Here is a 22,299-nt window from a genome sequence, read left to right on the forward strand (position 1 = left end):
GATAACTATTTAAACATTTTTATTTTTGTCAACTCTTGTATGTTTATAAACATGAATAAAACGAAAACAAAATAAAGATCATACTACATATATTTACTGCTTTGTAACTTGCATTTTCATAAACACTTCACAGTTGCCTTCTAAAAACATGATTTTTGAAGGGCTACACAGTATTCTCTTACATAGATGCATTATGGGTTATTTAATCAATTCCTTATTGTTGGACACTTAGATTAGTTTTTTTTTTTTTTTTCTTTCTCTAAAGCTTGATTAAGGGGTACCTATGTGGGTCAGTCAGTTAAGTGTCCTACCTTTGATGTTGACTCAGGTTATGATCTCATGGTTGTGGGGTTGGGCCCCACATGGGACTCTTTGCTCAGGGCAAAGTTGGCTTGTCCCTTCCCCTCTGCCCCTCACACCCTTGTCCTCTCTCTCTCAAATAAATAAAATCTTTAATACCTTGATAGTTTTATGCACTAATTTTGTACAGATATCTAATATTTGTACATATATACATACTTAAATCTCAAAGTGGAATTATCACACCAAAGGTATGGATATTTTTAAAAAATTTTATGCAGATTATGCTTTAAAAAGTGTGTTAACTTATACTCCCACTGGTCCTATCTTAGAATGTCTACTTCTCAGCTCTTGCATCCACACTGGATATTCTTCTAAAATGTTTACAACTTAGGTCTTAATTTTTTTTATTTAAAGATTTTTAAAGACTTATTTTGAGAGTGAGAGAGAACATGTGCAAGTGGGGGTAGGGACAGAGGGCAAGGGAGAGAAAATCTTAAGAGACTCCATGCTGAGTGCAGAGCCCCACGTGAGGTCCGAAATCATGACCTGAGCTGAAATCAAGAGGTTAAAAGCTTAATAGACTGAGTCACCCAGGCACCCCTAGTGTCTTAATTTGATTTTTGTTGTTTTTGTTACTAGTGAGTTTGGAAGATTTTCATTTGTTTATTGGCCATTTGGTTTTCTTCTCCTCTTATTATTATTATTTTTTCAGTCATTAACTTGATTTCTTTCTTTCTTTTCTTTCTTTCTTCTTATTTATTTTAGAGAGAAAGAGCAGGAGTAGGAGCAGGAGGGGCAGAGGGAGAGGGAGAGAGAATCTCAAGCTGGCTCCTGAGTGCAAGCCTGAGACAAGTGGATCTCACTACCCTGAGATTATGACTGTAGCCCAAACCAACAGTTGCCCAACGGTGCCCCTTGACTTTTCACATTGTTGTTGGTATTTGTTGGTATTTTTCGACTTTCATACAATTTAAAATTTTAAGTAGCCAAATCTATCAATATCATCCTTTATTATTTCCTCCTTTGTTTTTGTTTTTTTGTTTTTTGTTTTTTTTTTTTTTTTTTTGCTTAGAAAGTTCCTCTCTTGAATTCTTCTAACCACTTCCTGCTTGGTGCTTCCAGATTCAAATAGATTTTTGCTTAAATAAACTCTTTTTAAAAGAAATTCCTTCCATTCTGAGATCAAGTTTGTTTTTTGTGAAAGGAATATATTTCAGGGTGTCTGGGTGGTTCAGTTGGTTAAGCATCTGACTTTGGCCCAGGTCCTAATCTTGGTGTTTCGGGATTAGCCCTGCCTCTGACCCCTAGGCTGAGCTCGGTTTTTCCCTCTCCCTCTGCCCCTCCCCCTGCTCGTACTTGCTCTCTCTTTCTCTCTCTCTCAAACAAATAAATCTTCAAATAAGCATGCATTCCTCCAACTCTCTTATGCTTTTAATGAATACTTTGGGATTTCATTTTGCTGGGGTGAGATAAAGTTCTAATCCTGCATCCCCCATGGGGTGCAGTTAATCAGTTATCAGTTTATTAAGTGCATCCATTGATTCAAATGCTACCTTTATTGTAATCGCTCTTATCATTCTGGGATTTCATCTATTGAAAATTCTAGGAACGAGGACGTGTGGGACAGTGAACAAACACCAGTGGGATGGACAGTGGTACCAGAGCTGTGAACCTTTGGATCAGGTGGCGGGAAAACAGGAAGAGAGTCGTGCCTGTTTAAATTATGATGATTGCTAAAAATAAATAAATAAATAAATAAATAAATAAATAAATAAATAAATAAATAAATAAAGGTGATTGCTATAGGGTTTTAGTTTAGTAGTGGAATAACTGAATTTGTATTTTTCAAGATAGTTGCTCATTAAAATATCCAAATGAAAAGTTAAAAGAGGAGGGAGAAGAAAACAGAGGACTCTTCCCCTAAATAACTGAGTCTGTATCTCGAATCCCACAATTGGCCCACCAGTCACCCGCCACGCGGACTACTGTCCTTTAAACAGCCCTCAGGTGTAAAATTTGAGAGAGGAAGTTGGGTTAAGGTCTTGAGGCTTCGAGGATATTTGCTAGGAGAAAATGAAACTATATCTTTATATGGGGAGCTCATCACTATAGAACTAAAATCCACCCCCCCCCCACCCCACCCCACCCCACCCCCCCGTCCCCCGCATTTGTGGGTGTTTCGAGGTCAGGATTCGCAGTCTTCCTCTTCGCAGAGGGCAGTTAAACGCGGCCACAGGAGCGCGCAGACGTTAGGCCGCAACAGAAGATTATTTTTTTATTCTAACGGCGGTTTTCGTAAGTGGTAAAGGTACAAAAGTGAGAAGTGGAGGTTACATCACAGAACTTCCTGGGGTCCCCCGCCCCGTCCCCCCACCGACGCGCGCGGGCCCGCGAAGACTCCCGGCGGCGCGGCGCTCAGCGAACCCGCGGGGGCGCCGGGAGGAGGCGCGCGCGGGCTGGAGCCGCTCTCGGGTGCTCCCCGGTGGCGCGGGCGGGGGGGGGGGGGGGACCCGCGGCGGTGACGTAAGGGGGCGGGGAGAGGCGCGGAGCGGGGCTGCGGGGTTTGGGCCGGAACAGGAAGCCCCTGGGCGGGCGCTGCGGGGCGGGCAGGTGTGCGGCGGGTGCGCCTGGCCAGGGATGGGAGCCGGCGCGAGCGCCCCGGGCTAGCGCGGGCGAGGCTGCGGGGCCGGGCGCCGGCTGCCATGGGGCTCCTTCGGCTGCTGGTGCTGGCGGTGCTGGCGTCCGAGCCCGGCGTGGCCGGTGGCGCCGAGACCGTCGGGAATGCCAGCGAGGGTAAGGTTAGGGACGCCGCGCCTCTGCAGCCTCACGTGAGGCTTGCGTTCCTGGCGAGGTCACGGGCCCCCTCGCGAGCCGTGCGTCTCGCAGGGCAGGTGGTGAGTTCGGATCCGGCGGGACTGGATCAAGGTCCTTTCCTGCTGAAGGAAACTCTCATTGCTCCGGAGGCCTCTCCATCAGCCTCCTAATTTAGGCTGAGGAGTTGGGAAGGGTTAAGGAACTCTCTCTCTCCTGTGCAGGCACGTTTTTAATCTCTCTTAGGTACCAGTCATGTGTTTGTAGGTTGAATTTAACGCATTAAAACACCCTTTTTGGGGCAGCCCGGTTGGCTCAGCGGTTTAGCACCGCCTTCGGCCCAGGTTGTGATCCTGGAGTCCCAGGATCGAGTCCCACATCGGGCTCCCTGCATGGAGCCTGCTTCTCCCTCTGCCTGTGTCTCTGCCTCTCTCTCTCTCTCGCTCTGTGTCTCTCATGAATAAATGAATAAAATCTTAAAAAAAAAATAAAACACCCTTTTGCTCTCAACTGGTATATCTGAGACTCAACAGTGAGGCTCGGTGCAGAACTAAGGACTTTATTAATAATGTTCCTCCAAACTGCTGCGGTTCTTTACGCTCCAGAATCTAGATGCTTTTCAAATTGGTTAAATGCTCTACGGAGTTTGAAAGGAAAAGTGAACCCAGAATGGGACTTTGGATAGTATAGGTCATGTGCTCGGTGAATGCGTTTTACTAATAGCTCGTGATTTGTTAATATAAACCGTAAAGAAGCAATAATTGTGCTAGGCTGATGATAATCATGTGCTTTTCCATGAGGTTAATCACGTTCGTTTTGAGCTTAAGAGACCAGTTGTAGTTCTGAACCAATGTATTTTCTGAATAATGTGGTTGTGTTCCTAACTGCTCATCTGAGAAAAGCTCTTGTGCAAACTGAATCATAGAATCATTGCCCAGGACTTAAGGCTGAAAAGGGCAGTTATATATTTGCAGAAAAATAGCCTCGATAATAATAGGGCACTGACATTTCACTGTGTGCAATAACTGCCAGGTGCTTTCCCTGGCATTGTTATCTAATCCTCACAACTCTAGGAGAGGATTATCCTCCTCACTTGCCAGAGGATGAAGCTGAGGCCCTAGATGATGCTCATTACATGGGTGAACTGTTAATAGGGGCACAGAGGATATTTGAACCCAAGTGTGTGTTGCTGCAATTTTAATTTTCATAGTCCTTCCACTTCAACAAAGCTGCTCTCCAATAAGAATATTTTACTTAGTATGGTGTGTTACACTTAATTCTGTGAATTCTCATTTCTCAAAATAGCCTTATGAGGGAGGTAATGGTGATGCTATTCTCATTTTATTTTTTAAAGATCAGAGCATGAGCGAGTGAGCGTGAAGGGGGAGGGGCAGAGGGAGAGGAAGAGAGAATCCCGAGCATGCTCCCTACTGAGATCATGACCTGAGCAGAAACCAAGAGTAGGGCACTCAGCAGACTGAGCCTCCCAGGCACCCTGCTATCTCCATTGAAACTGGTGAAGAATTTGAAAGGTTCAGTTTGTGGTTGATCATGGCTCTTGAGTCAGGAGGGCTGTGAGCCACATCTGTTCTAGTTCTGTACTTTTGTATTTAATATGTCATTCTTGTGCATTCGTATTCAGTACTTTACATGGAATTACATAGTAATTGGAGTTGAGCAGAATGTCATGTGGGCCTTCTAGTATTTGTATTATTGTGGGTAGTAAATTTAAGGTAGCAGGCCATTTGTGTGGTTCCTTGTAAGTGATCTCTTTTAAAAGTATGTGAAAGATAATGTGTATATTTCTGTTTCCTTTTAGCTTTTAGGGTTAATGAAAACTCATAAGATATAAATGAGAAATGAGGAGGCCAACTGAATGCCGGCCAACTTAAGTATTCTGAACTGCTTTTGTTTTTAATAGTTGATCTGAAGAGAATTATGAAGACTTAATTTTCCCAGATCTAGAATTTGGTTGTATCAAAGCATAAACAGGTAAATTTTAGTAAAAACAAAACAAAAATGCCAAAATAGAGCCAGATAATTTTAAGGTTCAAGTTTAGTATCTGATTGGGAAAGAAAAGGGAAAGATTAGGTTTGGGCAGCTCTTTTTAGAAAGAAATTATTGGAAAGAAAAATGGCTCTGGGTAAGAATGGAGGAAGGGTATGAAAAATACCTGAGAGTGCCTGGCAATGGGTCAGATGGCAAAAAATATCTTTGGCAGAAAAAGCAGAGCCATTGTTTTGTAGAGGAGAAGCCACAGCCTCCGTGCTATGTCTCCATGTTAGCCATTTGTCTGCAATATCATTTGATGTGCTTTTTCCTTCCCACTCACAAAGTCATAAGATCTAATTATGCCTCATAAAGTGAATCCCTTTCCAGATGGCCTGTTAACTTCTTCAGGATATATTTTGGATACATGTCTTCTCTTGCTGTGTCTGTTTTTATAAGTTGGAATTAAATGCACATAGCCAGACTATACTGTTAAAGTCTTGATCTTTAATATTTTTCCTTGTTGCTCCATGGAAGTCTCTTTCTCGTTTGATGTTTATGATGGACATACTGGGCATGTATAATCCTTTTCTCTCTTCTAGTTTATTTGTAGGGCCATATGGAATGCCTGACTTCTTTTTTTTAATAAGGAGATGAGTCTCTGAAGTCCTGGAAAGCTAAAGGAAGTTAATAATGCTACTTTATTGTGTAACATTGGACAGTTAAGAATTTTTTTTTCCTGTTTTATATTTCAACAGCCAAGTGATGTATGAAGTACATGACCTCCATTTCACCTGGGGAGACTGAGGCCCAGAGGTCATAAAGTTCAACCATCATTCACCAAACCTTTTCTATGTGGCAGCTGTGTGACTGGTACTGTACTAGACACCAGTGTGTCAAATATAACAAAGCCCTGCATAGCCAAGAGTCAGACCACAACTGGTTTGGTGAATATGCAATCTTCTATAAAAATTGTGAAGTGGCTAATAGACTGCCAAGGTAATACTGCCAAAGGATTTTCACACAGAAGTTAGGTTAAGGATGACCAAGAATAGGAAAAAATATACTTATCCTTTCCTAATTCATCAAACATTGTGTTAGGAATTCTCAGACTTGACTGAACATTAGAATCACCTGGAGAACTTTTTAAAAAGGCAAGTTGCTGAAGAGACAACTAGAAATTGAAATTTAAAAGAGAAAAAGAAATCTATTTTCTAAACATAGAATATTTAGGAGTAATTATAATGGACTATGTAAAGACTTCTACAGAAAAAAATACATTCTTGAGATAAATTGAGAAGCTAAATAAGCAGAAGGTTATTTCAGAGTCATAAATTAGAAAATTAGACTAATAACATAAATTAGAAAATTATATGTTATAAAGATATCATTTCTCCCTAAAATAATACTTTCATTGCCATCCCAGTCAGATTCCTGGCAGCTTTGTGTGTGTGTGTGTGTGTGTGTGTGTGTGTAAATTGACAAGCTGCTTTCTAAAATATATATGGAAATGAAAACTGGCTAAAATAGTCAAGACAGTCTTGAAGAGAAAACAAATTTGGGGCAGAAATGAAGACAATGTAATATTGGTGTTAGGTTAAATGAATATACCACTGGATTACAATTAAGATTCCAGAAACAAACCAACACATGGTCACTTATGTGACAACTGGAATTGCAGAGTAGAAGGGAAATGGTGGTATTTTCAATAAAGGCTGCTGTGTCAACTGGATATACATATGGAAACATGAACCTTGACCCCCTGTCTCATACCCTATATGAAAACCAATTTTAGATTGATTTTAAACTTAAATGTCTAAACTAAAACAAAGGTCTAGAAAGTTAACATGGGGAATGTGTTCTTATGATCTTATAATATGTTGGCAAAGATTGGGTTAGAATGACACAAAAAGGACTAAGCAGTAAAGAAAAACTCAAGAAATTTGACTACATTAAAATGAAAACTTCTGTTAAAGGTAATGAGAGAGGGAAAAGATGAGCTACAAGAATGGGAGAAGATTTAAGGACAGAATGCTCACATCCATGATGTATAAAGAACTAAAATTCAGGACAGTCTGTGTTTAGAGTGGGCCAAAGTCTTGAACATAGACCCTTTTACCAGGAAAGTATCCAAGTAGCCAATAAACAAAACAAGATATTCTTAACATCTTTAATAATTAGGGAGATGCAAATTGAAATCACAGTGAGATACTATTATGCACCCAACAGAGACACTGATGATACCAAGTGTTGGTGAGATAGTTGGGCAGCTGGAATACTTTTCCATGAGTTAATAGGTGTGTAAAGTGGCAAAACCATGTGGGGATAAATAACTCTTAGGCAGTATCTCCTAAAGCAGAACATAAACATAAGTATACCCTGTTACCTGATGGTTCTACTCTTGGCTTCTACCCAAAAGAAATGTGTACATATGCTCGCCAAAAGACATGTACAAAAAAAAAAAAAAAAAAAAACCAACATTTGGAGTTATTCATAATAACTTCAAACTAGAAGTAATCCAAATGTTGATTAACAGAAGAATAGATAAATTGTGGTATATTCCTTTTATGAAGTATGCAGCTGTAAAGATGAATAAGTCATGGTGACAGTAGCTTGGATGAATTTCACAGGTGTGATACTGATTTTTAAAAAGCTAAATACAAAAGAATTCATCCGAGCAGCCCGGGTGGCTCAGCGGTTTGGCACCTGCCTTCGGCCGGGGTGTGATCCTGGAGACCCAGGATCGAGTCCCATATCCGGCTCCCTGCATGGAGCCTGCTTCTCCCTCTACCTGTGTCTCTGCCTCTCTCTCTCTCTCTCTCTCTCTCTCTCTCTCTGTGTGTGTGTGTGTCTTTCATGAATGGAGGAATAAAATCTTCAAAAAAAAAAAATAACAAACAAAAGAATTCATCCTGTATGATACCACTTAAATTTCATAAGTAGGCAAAGCCCATCGTTGGGGTTTGAAGTTAGGATTGTGGTGTCTCTAGGCAGGAGGGAATACTTAGTGATTGGAAAGGACCAGAAAACCTCTAAAATGGTAGAATGTTCTTTCTTAACCTGACAGTGTACACTTTGTGCATTTCTCTGTATGAATGTTATTTCAGTAAATGTTTTTTAACTGACACTTAGACCCTAATCCTTTGGATTTTTATTTAACCAGTTGGATAGGGACCCAGGCAGCAATAGTTTCTAAAAAGCATCTCCAGATGATTGTAATGCGCAGCCAGGGTGGATAATCACTGTATAAGAATTTCCTTCTAATAATGACACCGTATACAGAGAGAGAGACAGAGACATAGGCAGAAGGAGAAGCAGGTTCCCTGCATGGGAGCCTGAAGTGGGACTGGGTCCTAGGAACCCGAAATCACGCCCCCTGCAGAAGACATGCTCAACTGCTGAGCCACCCAGGCATCCCAATACCTTATAAGTTCTATAGAAAATTTGAAAAATAAGGAAATGTGAAAAAAAAAAAAAACATTTAAAATACATCCTAGGGCACCTAGGTGGCTCAGTCGGTTAAACATCTCCCTTCAGTTCAGGTCATTATCCCAGGGTCCTGGGATTGAGCCCCACATCCGGCTCCCTGCTCAGTGGGGAACCTCCCCCTGCTCATGCTCTCTGGAGCTCTTTCCCTCAAATAAATAAAAGCTTAAAAACAATACACCCCCAGAGGCACCTGCTTTTAATACCCCTACGTACTTTGTCAAGTGATCAGATTTTTAAATCATGAATACAGTGTCTCTTTTATTATCTTCGCATCTGTCACGTTCCTACTACAGGTATTTGATTGGGAAAGGGGGTTAGTGAGATGTCATCTTTCCTTAGCTTCCGAAAATCCAGGAAGTAATAAGAGAAAGTTGTAGCCAGGTGTTTTTCTTAAAGTCCGAAGCAGAGGCTGTAACTTAATGTTCTGGTCCTGATCATTATATATTTTCACATGGACTATTTGTTTTCATTTCTAATTTTCTTAATGAGAAAAAGACTTCTTAGGTAGTTTAACCATTTAGGATCAAAAGTGATCTGTTACACTGTAACAGCAAAAACCTTCTCATACAGGTTTTACCACCTGATAAATATATATGCTTTCTAGAAGACTCTTTCACAAAGACAACTATTTCTTATTTTTTATGCTGAAATGGTAACAGCCTATATGTTCCCCAGTAGGGGATTAGTTGAATAATTATGGTTACTTACAGAATGGAATATTATATAATTTTTAAAATGGTAAAGCTTGAATTATTTCTGTTGATATGCAGAGATATCTAGGACCTGTTCAATGGGCTATAGCAAACGTATTTACATTTTTCCATGTATGTAGAAATACTCATTATGGTATCTGCCTAAGTCCTAAAAGATGTATACCAAACTGTTAATAGTGATTATTTCTGCACAGTATATTTGCTGTAGGAAATAATTTTGTAATAAATTTTGTAATAAAGGTTATATATTATATATTATCTGGAAAGATAGTACCATTTTAAGGGAAGAACAAAACAAGTGACAAAAGTGTTAGGAGAGTGTTATCATTTTGTCTAGGGTTTGTTGCTATTCTTATAAATTTGAGATGAAGACTTGAAGTAGAATCTGTGTTTTAGGGACATTAAGAATGGAGTTTTTTTTTTTTTTTTTCAAAATGTGCATCTTCTTTCTGATAAGAACATCTCACCATCATTATAAAAATTTGATTAACAGTGAAATGTATATAGAAAAATCCCTTAAGCTATACTCACAGTGATACCTGCTTTCAATACTCCCCACTTACCTTATCAGTTGTTTAATAATATATTTTAATTTATGATTCTCTCTTTCCTTATTTTTTTAAGATTTTATTTATGTATTCATGAGAGACACAGAGAGAGGCAGAGACCTAGGCAGAGGGAGAAGCAGGCTCCATGCAGGGAGCCCGATGTGTGGGACACAATCCTGGGACTCCAGGATCACACCCTGGGCAGAAGGCAGACACCCAACCGCTGAGCCACCCAGGCGTTCCACCTCACTGTCTTTTTATTTTTTATTTATTTTTAAAGATCTTATTTATTTATTCATGAGAGACACAGAGAGAAAGAGAGAGAGAGAGGCAGAGACACAGGCAGAGAGAGAAGCAGGCTCCATGCAGGGAGCCCGACATGGGACTCGATCCCAGGTCTCCAGGATCACACCCTGAGTGGAAGGCAGACACTAAACCGCTGAGCCACCCAGGGATCCCTCTTACTATCTTTTTAAAACGCTGTACGTTTTGGTGCTCAAAGTATTTCTGACTTGCGATTTATTTTCACAACCCTGTGTGATAGGTTAAGGAAAGGTTAAGAAAATCTTTACACCAAGACTCTGCTAGTTGATAACTTTAATCTCTTCCAGGACCTTTTTTTTTTTCTTTTAAAGATTTAATTAATTTATTCATGAGAGATACAGAGAGAGAGGCAGAGATGACACAGGCAGAGGAAGAAGCAGGCTCCGCGCAGGGAGCCTGATGCAGGACTCGATCCCAGGGCTCCGGGATCACGCCCTCGGCCAAAGGCAGATGCTCAACAGCTGAGCCACCCAGGTATCGCTGTTTCAGAGCTTTTAAAGCTTTTGGGTAGAGTTATGATTTAAGGCCTGTGTAACGGGAGACAAACATACAGATTACCTGAACAGTTTCTAAGGTATACTTAAGGGCAAATTTAGTGAGAATTACAGAAACCTTGGATAACATTTATGAATTTACCCATCCCAGTTTTGATCACAGTACCCAATAGGCAGAACAGGTACTTCATAGATATATGTCAAATAGAAAAAAGGAGGAAAGAAGGGGAAAAAAAGAAAAATGAAAGACTGAAAATGTAACTAGAAAAGGCAGCTGGTAAATGAACTGAGTGCCTTACTTGAAGCTAATATTATATTGTATGGGATCCCTGGGTAGCTCAGTGGTTTGGCACCTGCCTTCCGCCCAGAGTGTGGTCTTGTAGTCCCGGGATCGAGTCCCATATCGGGCTCCCTGCATGGAGCCTGCTTCTCCCTCTGCCTGTGTCTCTGCCTCTCTCTGTGTCTCTCATGAATAAATAAATAAAATCTTTAAAAAATATATTATTATACTGTATGTTAACTACACTGAAATTTTTTAAAAAAGCAAAATAAAATATTAGTTGGGTGCTTTGAACAGTTAAAAAGGATAGAAATCCAGATAGTTCCTAGGAAAACAAACATACTACTCTTAGTTTGACAAACTAGAATTTGTGGATATTTTTAAAAGACTTGGAAGACAGAAGATGGGACCAAAAGTAAATTATAATATGTGCTACGTTTTTAGTGCCATTTCCTGAGACCCACTTAATTTTATGTATAATTTGATTTCTGAATAAAATAATCATGATGATGGGAAGGCCTGGAAAATGTAAAAATGTTTTTCTTGTTTCCCTTTATAAATAGGAAAAAAATCTCCCTCACATTTTCTAGACTTCCCTATCTAGATTCTATTAAATACTTCCTAATATTTTTATTTTACTCTGGCTAGAGTTTTGTTCTACATGAAACTTAAAATGTGTTTCTGTTTACATAAATAGGAAATATACCATCTTCATTTGTCATTGTTAGCACTATTAAAATTTTCCCTGGAGTTTTAGAAATAAACCATAGCCACCAGTAACTTTTTTTCTATTAATTATAAAAAAATTATGAAGCTAATATAACAGCACAAGGTTTGGGGAATTTATACAGAATAACCTTTGATCTCAAGCTAGCATTATTTATATGTTCTGCTTGGCTTTCTTGGTTAGCCATTGTTGATAGTCCCCCCCCCCCCTTTTTTTTTTAATCATCCAGCTGGAATACTTGCATTTAAAAAAAAAAAAAGAGTATTGAAAATTAGCCTATTTGGGAAATAGTACATAAAAGTGAGTTTGAAATTGTTTAATGTCTAGAGTGTTTTCCTTTACCACCCACTGACTCTTAATTTCTTTCTAAAATAAAACGACAATAGTTCCACAATGGGACTCTGGTGACTTATAATTTACCTCATTAACTCTGTTTCATCTTTATTAAATTTAAGTCTTTTTTTCTATTTGTAGAGTTGAAATACCCACCCTTCCCCCTGACTGCTTATGTAATGACTGGGAGCTCCTCTGCTATTTTTGCAGAGAGATGCTGACTATAGGGTAGAGGATGGGATGAGCGTCCAGGACCACACAAGTAAAAGCAACCTGTTTAGTGGAATGTTTGAGAATTAGGTTGATGAAAGAAAGAACCAGGTGCAGCTAGGAGAAGGACACAGTGAGTGGATGAGTGAAACACAAGGGGAGGCAAGACAACAAGACAAATGAGGAAGGCCTACGTGAGGTGCTGCAAAACTAGTGTGGACTTGGCACCTGGGTGGCTCAGTGGTGAGCATCTGCTTTTGGCTCAGGGCGTGATCTCAGGGTCGTGGGATGAGTCCCGCATTGAGCTCCTCTCGGGGAGCCTGCTCTGTCTCTGCCTCTCTCCCTCTGTGTCTCTCATGAATAAATAAATTAAATCCTTAAAAAAATTATAAAATAGTGTGGACTCTGGACTTGGTCCTTAAACAAAAAGCTCCTTTTTCCAGAATGCCTATGGTTCATGACTGTATGTAAAGTACCTAGTGTGGGCACTCAAGAGATTTTTGTCAGTGTTGATGGCACCTTAACTTTGCAAGCTAGGCAAGATAGTCCCATTTGACAAATGAAGAAATTGAGCTTTAAGGGAATTAAATAACCTGCCTAAAATAACACAGCTAGTAATTGGTGGGATAAAATTGAAGCACCCTGTATCCCTATGGCCTGGGCTGACTTCAGAATTTACTAGATCAAGTTCTGTTTTTAATTAGAGTATACTGGGCAGCCCCGGTGGCGCAGCGGTTTAGCGCCGCCTGCAGCCCAGGGCGTGATCTGGAGACCCTGGATCAAGTCCCACGTCAGGCCCTCTGCATGGAGTCTGCTTATCCCTCTGCCTGTGTCTCTGCCTCTCTCTCTCTCTCTGCATCTCTATGAATAAATAAATAAAATCTTAAAAAAAAAAGAGTGTACTCACAATTTTTAGTACTTCCTTAGGGTTGTTAAATCCTGAAATTCAGGGCCTCTCTTTTTGCTTGTTTTATTTTTTTTAAAGATTTTATTTATTTATTCATGAGAGACACACACAGAGAGGCAGAGACACAGGCAGAGGGAGAAGCAGGTTCCATGCAGGAACCCGATGTGAGACTTGATCCCAGGACTCCAGGATCATGCCTTGGGCCAAAGGCAGGCGCTAAACCACTGAGCCACCCAGGCATCCTGCGTTTGTTTGTTTTTAAAGATTTTATTTTATTTTTTATTTGAGAGAGAGCATGGAGGGAAGGGCAGAGGGAGCAGGAGAAGCAGACTCCCTGCTGAGTGGGGAACCAGATGTGGGGCTCAGTCTCAGGACTCTGAGATCATGACCTGAGCCGAAAGAAGGCAGATGCTCAACTGACTAAGCCACCGAGGCACTTCTGTTTTGTCTTTTTTTAATAATAAAAAAAAATTGTAAGTAAACTCTAAGCCATATTTGGGACTTGAACTCACGACGCTGAGACCAAGAGTCACATGCTTTACTGACTGAGCCAGCCGGGCACTGCCCCTGGGTCTGTTTTGAATGGAATTGTTATGGCTGCTTGCAGTGGGGAATGTTTCTGGCATCTTGGACATCTTGAGCACTTTAAGTATTGTTTGCATCTTTTGAAATGCTTTTCTTACATTTTTAGTGCTCCGTTCCACTATTTACTGCCTGCTTCCCCTCCTTAAGCTTAATTGTCCTCATCAGTAAAGTAAGGGCAGTAATAATATATATCTCCCCAGGTTTTTCTGAGGATTAAATTAGCACACGTACGCTGTGTCTGTGATTTCTACAAATTGATATTACAAGTACAAATGTTACAGTGAAATGTTTCTCCCATTACAGGTGTTCTTGAATTTTCCATAGGGAAGTTTAGATACTTCGAGCTCAACAGGCCAGAGGATGCCATTTTGCGTCATATTTCAAGCAATGTCTCTTTCGTTATTTTCCAAATACACTCACAATATCAGAATACAACAGTTTCTTTCTCTCATGTAAGTATGAAAAATTATTTCTGTAAATACCAGTTCCATGTTTTGGGATCTTGTATTTAGTAGAAACATTTTCAATTTGATGCCTCTTTATGTTTGACATTATGTCCTTAAAAGAAAAAAGTCAAGATTGGATTCTGTCAAGGTAGTGGTTTAGACTGGCTAAGAGATAAATGTCTAAGGCCTTTCTTGAGTGTGGTGACCTCTTACTTAAAAAAGGGGTGAGAGAGTGCTGAATCTGGTGGGAGAGTAGATTACCAAATTCTCCTGGCTGCAGTTAAGTTTTAAGCTTATGATTTTTATCTTGTTTTCTCACTCTGCTGGGTCCTTAATGATTTTTACCTCTGAATATTATTTATTGGGTTTCCATCATTGTTAAGCCATATAGTATTTACTAAGTTTACTAAGACCCTTGCAGGATCACCTTTATTTGTGAAGTCTCATGGAAACAAAAGAAGCCCAAAATTCAGGTCTTTTAGCCCTGTGCTCAGCTCAGACTCTATTTTATTTTATTTTTTAAGATTTTATTTATTCACGAGAGACAGAGAGAGAGAGAGGAAGAGACACAGAAGAGGGAGAAGCAGGCTCCACACAGGGAGCCTGACGTGACTTGATCCTGGGTCTCTAGAATCACGCCCTGGGCTGAAGGCAACTCTAAACCGCTAAGCCACCTGGGCTGCCCAAGATTCTTATTTTAGAGATCATCACTAACCCCTTCAACCTCAACCTCACCTTTGGGAAGTTTTTCAGATGCCCTGGATTAGCTTAACCCATTAAGAATCTGCTATTTATAGTAACCTTTTATAAATCTATTTATATTCGGCCTATATGACCCCTTAGACTAATAAATGAATTTCACTCTGTATGAAGTCATGCTGCTCTTTATTTGTCCTTGGCCTATCTTATTATAAGCCTGTCTTTTAATACTCTGGAATTTGTTAAAGCAATTCATATTGCTTATTCTTAGTCCAATTCATATATATTCTATTTTTTTTTAAAAAAAGGATTTTATTTATTTATTCATGAGAGACACAGAGAGAAAGGCAGAGACACAGGCAGAGGGAGAGACAGGCTCCATGCAGGGAGCCCAATGCAAGATTTGATCCCGGAACTCCAGGATCACGCCCGAGGCTGAAGGCAGGCCTAAACCACTGAGCCATCCAGGGATCCCCCAATTCATATATATTCTATATAGGCATTGGGCATATTATCTTTCAAACTAAATGTTTTGCATGTTTTTATTCTTGCCTTCCTGCACCTACCATGAATTTTGAAATTGCGTGTTTGGTAATTTAATAGACTAGAAATGGAAGAGTTTGATCAAGGAAAAGAGGAAGGAATACATTTTGTTAATTTCAAGAGTTAACAGTGTTTATGACCCCCACTCAGATTTTGTCTGAGTTCTTTGCAGCCTGAGCAGAAATCAAAGCATGTTAAATATCTTTTTTAGAAGGAAAGACCATGCTAGTTTCTCAGGAAAGCCAACCTTTTTTTCTAGCACTAAATTTAGAAAGAAACTTGCTATTCGTGCCCTTACATAGAAGACCTAATAAAATGCTACACAGATGATTACCTTCAGAACATCACAGGGAAGACAGCATTTGAAGGAAGAGAAAGGATTGGAAAAAAGGCATTTATATTTTTTGCATGCCTACTAGGGGCTGCAAGGTTAGTGGTTCTTAAGCTCTCCTGGGGCCATAGACTTTGAATCTGCTAAAATTGGAAACTCTACACCCATCACACTGTATGGATACATTTGTATAATTTCATGGTGATCTCTGGAAACTCATTGGGCCTGTGGGGCTTCTAGTTAGCATTTAGTTTTCCATATAATTAATTCTTACAACAGTTCAACAAAGTACTTATAATGCATGTTTTTACATTGGAGGAAACAGAGCTTGGATAGAGGACGTATCAGATATTAAACTGATAAGAACAGATACTACACTTGATCTTAGCCAAAAGGCCGAGAAGCAATGGAAACAGAGCTTGGAATGTTGACAAAACTACTGTGACTGAAGTGGCCTGAGTGAACAGCATGTTGGGCCTCACTTTTCATGCAAGGCGGATCTTAGTTATCCTGAATTATAATAATGTTCCTTTCTTGGGCTGCCCTTACTTCTCACTGTATTTATACTACTGAGAAGAAGATGACCAGAATTGCACATAGATCTAGAAATGAGTGGTCTATGTGAAGAGAGCAGTTCCTGTTTCTTCTACCCTTCTTGAAGAAGCATGGCACTTTGGTTTTTTGGGTCATCATAGCATTTGGTTCTTTGAAACTGTTGACACTGCACTGGGTCATTTAGTATTTGAATCATTTTCCCTTACGCTTGTCAAATTGAAGCCCATCTGGTGTTTTTTTCTTCCCGTTTCCTTAGCTTTAAGAAAACACTCTGGATCTACTATCTCTTAACTTAGTATTTTGTAATTCAAAAAGTTTTCCAAATGGATGGCATTAGGGGATGAAGGAGTGGAGGGGTGTGAGGGAGGATTAGAAAGGAGTGAGAAGAGACTAAGTTTGCTTACTATCCTGATTGTGATGATGGCTTCACAAGTGTCTGCGTATATCAAAACTTACCAAATGATATTCTGCATGTATAATTTATATGTTGATTATAGCTCATTTAAAAAAAAAAACAAAACTTTCCAGAAGCTTAATTCTTTGGGGGCAGGGATCATGTTTTTGCTTTCGTAGTGATAAAGTTCTTTTTTTTTTTTTTCACAAGTTTACTTACTTTTTATAAGTTTAGTTATTTTTTTTTTTAATTTTTATTTATTTATGATAGTCACAGAGAGAGAGAGAGAGAGGCAGAGACACAGGCAGAGGGAGAAGCAGGCTCCATGCACCGGGAGCCTGATGTGGGATTCGATCCTGGGTCTCCAGGATCGCACCCTGGGCCAAAGGCAGGCGCCAAACCGCTGCGCCACCCAGGGATCCCAGTTTAGTTATATTTTAAAGCTTTTATTTATTTACTTGAGAAATGAATGGTGGGGATGGGCAGAGGGAGAGAGAGGGAGAAGCAGGAAGTCTGCTTCCTGCTCTGCAGGAAGCCTGATGCTGGGCTTGATCCTAGGACCTGGAGATCATTACCTGTGGGGAAGATGGATGGTTAAGCAACTGAGCCACCCAGGCGACCCCATAGTGCTAAAGTTAATTTATATATTGGACTTACAAGATGGAGGCTGCCTCAGTGGCCTAGCCCAGTTCATGGATCTATTTACACCTGAGTCAGCTTGCACTTATGGGTAAGGAAATCTAACATGGATTAGAAAGGAAATCTAACATGACAGTCAAGGAAATCTAACATGATAGTCACCTTCCTCCATCCTCCAACTCTGCTCTAGCTTGCTTAGCTCTAAGAGAATAGGACTGTCTTCCTTATAAGGAAATTCCTGACCTCCTAGCCAATCATCCCCTGTTTCTGTTTTGCTTCTTCTACAGTATGAAACTTACTTTTTGCCTCAAATCTCTCAGGTACTTCTTCACTGCTTATAAGGTACTGTACTCCCCTAATCTTGTGTTGTTTTCCTTGAATAAAGGACACCAGATTCTTTACTGAATTGTTTTGTTATTTGACAGTCTTAGTTCTTGACATAGTAAATCTTAATTTGGGGAATTGAAAAACTTTGAAATTTCACTGTGAATCTGTTATTCCTATCAAAGGTCATATATTTAACTAGTTCTTCCATGTGTATGCATGGGTCCCTGCAGGTAGAGATGAAAAGAATTCTTTATAAGGAAGGTCTGTGTTTCTTCCTTCTTGTTTTGAGAAGGTTTGGAATAGGACATGCATAGTAGATCCAGCTTGGAATTTTTTTTTAAAGATTTTATTTATTCATGAGAGACACAGAAAGAGAGAGAGAGAGGCAGAGACACAGGCAGAGGGAGAAGTAGGCTCCACGCAGGGAGCCCGACGTGGGACTCGATCCCGGGTCTCCAGGATCACGCCCTGGGCTGAAGGCAGCACTAAATGGTTGAGATATTTTGCTCAACTCCCTATTCATGATGACTCTTTTCTATCTTATTGCAGACTCTCCTTCCCAATACTTCAGGAACAGGCACTGACAAAGGACTGGTTTCCATTCTTAGACCAGAGGAAAGTATGTGCACTTGGTACTTGGAGACTTTAGATTCTAAGCCTGTCCAAAACATGGCCATTCCACTCTCCTACTCTGAAAGAGGTAACCTTTCTGTCTTCAACTCCCTATTGACTCTCCAGAATGTGGAACTTATTCATGAAAATTCAGGGGAAAGTACAATCCTTTTAAAAGTGTTTATTGCAAGTATGATATACTGAATCAAAGATTTTAGCAGTGAGGGAGCCAAAGAATTGTATGATGATTAAAAGCCCAGGTAGGGGTATAGGAGAATGTAGTCCTTAATTCAAGAGAAATTTAAGGAGCCTTTGGAGAAGCAGTAACAGAAAGGCAAGAAACAGTCCTTAACACTTTTAGCTGGTTATTCTAGGCAAAGGAAGGCATGGAAGAAGAATGGAGAGTATTTGGAGAATGGCAGAATGGTGGGTGTGGCTGGAGCCAGAGCATGAAGGGCCTTGTATATAATTTGAGGTTTGCATTCTACTCTGAAGGAGCATAAAGAGTTTTTAAGCGGAGGAATGGTATGCATTTCATCTGTCAGAAAGTTAACTCTAGAAGCAGTATGGGGAGTGGTTTGGAGAGGGCATAGCAAGGTCAAGACTCTGTGTACCTTTAAGGGCTCAGAGTGAGAAGGTGTTTGGGAGGTAGCATTGATGAGACACAATGGCCAATGATCATGGATTATACAAGTGAGGAGCGTAGGCTTCCCATTTGGGCTACTAGGAAATAGTGATGCAAAATAGGATTGAGATAGAGTTGTGGTACTGGATAGTTTAGGCAGTTGGGATGGGGTAGATTGTGACTTCACTTTAAGACACCATGAATCTGAAATGCTCATAGGAAATCTGGAAGGAAATGTGTAGTAGGGAGGGAGTTTAAGGGTGTGGAGTAGAGACCTGAGGTTAGATGTCCACCTGAAAGGTTCTGTGTAAAAGCCATAGAAGTAAGTAAGATTGTCCAGGCATGTACTTAGAGATTTAAGGGGAAAAATAATAGCAGATGCTTTCATAGTGCCTACCTCGTATCAGGCACTGTTTCTGGGCGATGCTAACTGCTGAGGAATAAGCATAACACTACAGAGACAAGGAGGCAAGAGAAGAGCCCGAGATTCTGCGTTAAGTAAGGAGAGGTAAATAGCACATTGCAGAGGTCAAGGAAGTGATTGAAGGTGTCTGTATGATAGTGCAATGAAAAGTCAGCAGGGGCCTTTAGTGAGAATCATTTTAGTGGCACATGGGGATAAAAACTAGATTACAGTGATTGAGGAGTCGAGGTGAGGAAATTTAGACTACTCTTACACAGTGTTCTGTGTTGCAAAGGGGAATGACCTGATAGAAAATCATAGACTGGGTTTTCATCAAGGACAGTGTACAAAGAAGTATTAGGAACAGTAGAGCTTCCATTACAATGCATATCATTTTCCCGGGTGTGGTAAAGATCTGTAAATGCAGGAAAAGGAGAGTATGAAAGAGGAGCAACATTGAAATATATGGACATTGAGTTTCTCGGTTCCAGATCTGGCTGGGGCAAGTCAGCCACCAGAATTCCAACAGTTGATAGAAACCAGGACCCAACTATGGGAATGATTGGATGGGTGTATGAAGTTGAGACCTTGTAGATCTTTAAATTGGTTTACCTGGACCTATTCTTATTTTAGCCTTTCCACTTGAGTCCACTGTAGACAGCTGTTTGCATAGAATTGAGCTCATGTCAAGTGACTTTTTTGTTTTGTCATGCTTAAGGTCATGAATAGGATTCCTAATAAGAAAAGAACAGCTGTTTTAGACACATTATTAATGTAAATGAAATACCTAAAATATGTATTTAATTAAACGTCCAAATGTTATTACAATGCATGGTCATGGGGCTCTTTTGAGGTCTTTTTTATTTTTACTCTTCTATGTGCACACAAAGAGTCTTCCAGCACTGAGGATGACACCATCGTTCTTCTTGTTGAAAGAAACATGTAAAAAGTGAACACCCCTTTCTTTACTACTCATGGAGTTCCTTTACTCCTTGGTAGTGTTTTTTCCCCCTCTATCCCTGTGTTCTTAAGCTTTTTTTATGAGATTATAGACCCCAAAATCTAATAAAAGCCTCTCTCCTTAAGAAATTCACATATTCAGCCTTTGACATACAATTTCAGTGTTCATGAGATCCTCAAAGCCAGTTTTTGGTACCAGCTTAAGAATATCTATCTCTAGATCTTTTCAACTCTAGAGCAGGGGTTGGCAAACACAGACCATGGGTCAAAGCCTGTTTTGTACTTAAAGTTTTATTAGAAACTGCCATGTTCCTTTGCTTACATATTGTCTATGGTTGCTTTCCTGCCCTGAGGGCAGGGTTGAGTAGTTGCCACAGAGAAACCATCAAGACTGTGAAGCCTAAAACATTCACCATCTTTACAGAAAAGTCTTGCTGACCTCTATTGTAAAGCCCTTAACCTCGATTAACTTTTCCCTCTTTGACCTCAGTTCATGAGGTGGTAGTACAAAACCAGAAGCTCTATTATGTTTAACTTCTATATGGAAAGTTCTTATAAAAGTAGAGTTCTGTTTTTCTGAGTACCATTTGAATATATAAAAATTCTGTGTTGAGTAACTTCCTTATTTTTCATCCAGATCCTGTCCCTGGAGGCTGTAATTTGGAATTTGATTTAGATATTGATCCCAACATTTACCTGGAATATAATTTCTTTGACACAACTATTAAATTTGCCCCAGCAAACCTAGGCTATGCAAGGTATGTCTGTGTCCTATCTCCTAAAACTGCTTTTAGGATATGCATGACTAACTGTTGTGTAGATTTGGTGAACTCTCAAAATCCATGGTTCTCTTTAGTAAAATGGGATTGTTTAATCTTTTTTTGGAATGGAGGTAATTTAAGCATTGCAAAATACTTGAGCTGCCACTTACCAATAATACTGTCCCTCTCCATTCTTAGGAAGAGCGAGATGTTGACTCTCTATTGTGAGCTTAGAAGTACATTTAGTTTCGGCAAAGAGTTTTGAATATGGAAAGCATTCTGAAGCATGAAGCACTCGTATATTTTTGTCAGGATTTTATTTTTTTAATTAAAACTCTGCCTTAGTTTCTCCTTTAATAGTAATGATAGCTAACATTGAGAAACATTTGAATGCTGTCTGTCATTCATCCATAGTGCTGAATGCTCTGTGTTCTTTAATTCTGGCAATTTTAGGAAGAAGGGGTGGTGGTTCTTATTTTCCAGAGTGGTTCACTAAGGGTTGCTGAGATTATGTGATGTGCCCACAGATGCAGAGCTAACAAACAGCAAAGCTGGCATGTCACTCTGGGCCTGACTGACATTGACATCTGGTTATTAAACCATACTGCCTCTCACTATGCTACTTTTCTTCATAATGCCAAAATTGGAATCAATGGCAGAAGTTTGAAATTTGAGCTTTTAGTTCCTTTTATAGATGGGACATGCACCACAAGAGACTGATGTTTAGTTTTGTTGGTTGACTTTAGAGGCACGGATCCTCTGCCGTGTGACATTGGGACAGGACGGGACTCTAGGTGGAGGTTGCTGTATGATGTCTATCAGTATTTTCTGCCCGAGAATGACCTCACCCAAGAGGGGTTGCTAGAGCATCTGCAGAGGATGGCTGAGGTTCCTCAGGTGAAGGCCAATGCTATCAAGGTAAATCTGGTTCTTATAATTTGTGTGGCCAGATTGTTGAGACTTTTATAAGAGTTGAGAAGGGGAGAAGCTACCAGGAGCTTATTTCTTTACTGTTTCCTTGGTCTTCCTGGGGTTCTCACTTTATTCTCTTTCATTTTGTTATCATCTTGCTAGTAATATCCCAAGGTAATGTTGGGTTCTGTGGAGGTGCATGCAAATTATGTTTACATTTTAGTTGCTGTCACATACGTGACCTGGTAATCTTGAGCTATGGATGGAAGGGGGTGGTGATTTTTCTATGTACTCCTGTAAATATTAGATAAAAATTTTTGGCGAGTATAAAAATTATAGTATTCTGAGGAAAAAACAATGAGAAACCATTTAAGGGTA

The 22,299-nt window shown here is 40.0% G+C and overlaps 1 protein-coding gene and 1 pseudogene across 3 annotated transcripts in view; one reads left to right on the top strand and one right to left on the bottom strand.

Annotated features, from left to right (window-relative positions):
- The window catches only part of TM7SF3 (transmembrane 7 superfamily member 3), a 50,397-nt gene that overhangs the window by 9,629 nt on the left and 18,469 nt on the right, over window positions 1–22,299 (top strand). Inside the window, exons 1-5 of one of the 3 annotated variants that reach the window (XM_077870658.1) lie at window positions 2,924–3,096; window positions 14,018–14,166; window positions 18,198–18,348; window positions 20,886–21,006; window positions 21,756–21,927. In XM_077870658.1, coding sequence (XP_077726784.1) covers window positions 3,006–3,096; window positions 14,018–14,166; window positions 18,198–18,348; window positions 20,886–21,006; window positions 21,756–21,927 — 684 coding nt within the window. In that variant the 5' untranslated portion in view covers window positions 2,924–3,005. Of the gene's footprint in view, window positions 1–2,923; window positions 3,097–5,868; window positions 6,104–14,017; window positions 14,167–18,197; window positions 18,349–20,885; window positions 21,007–21,755; window positions 21,928–22,299 lie in introns of those variants that run through there. The other 2 variants (XM_077870659.1, XM_077870657.1) reach the window with 2 other exon arrangements.
- Window positions 16,030–16,141, bottom strand: LOC144297758 (U2 spliceosomal RNA; annotated as a pseudogene).

This window comes from Canis aureus, chromosome 25, assembly GCF_053574225.1.
Source record: "Canis aureus isolate CA01 chromosome 25, VMU_Caureus_v.1.0, whole genome shotgun sequence".
Lineage (NCBI taxonomy): Eukaryota > Metazoa > Chordata > Mammalia > Carnivora > Canidae > Canis > Canis aureus.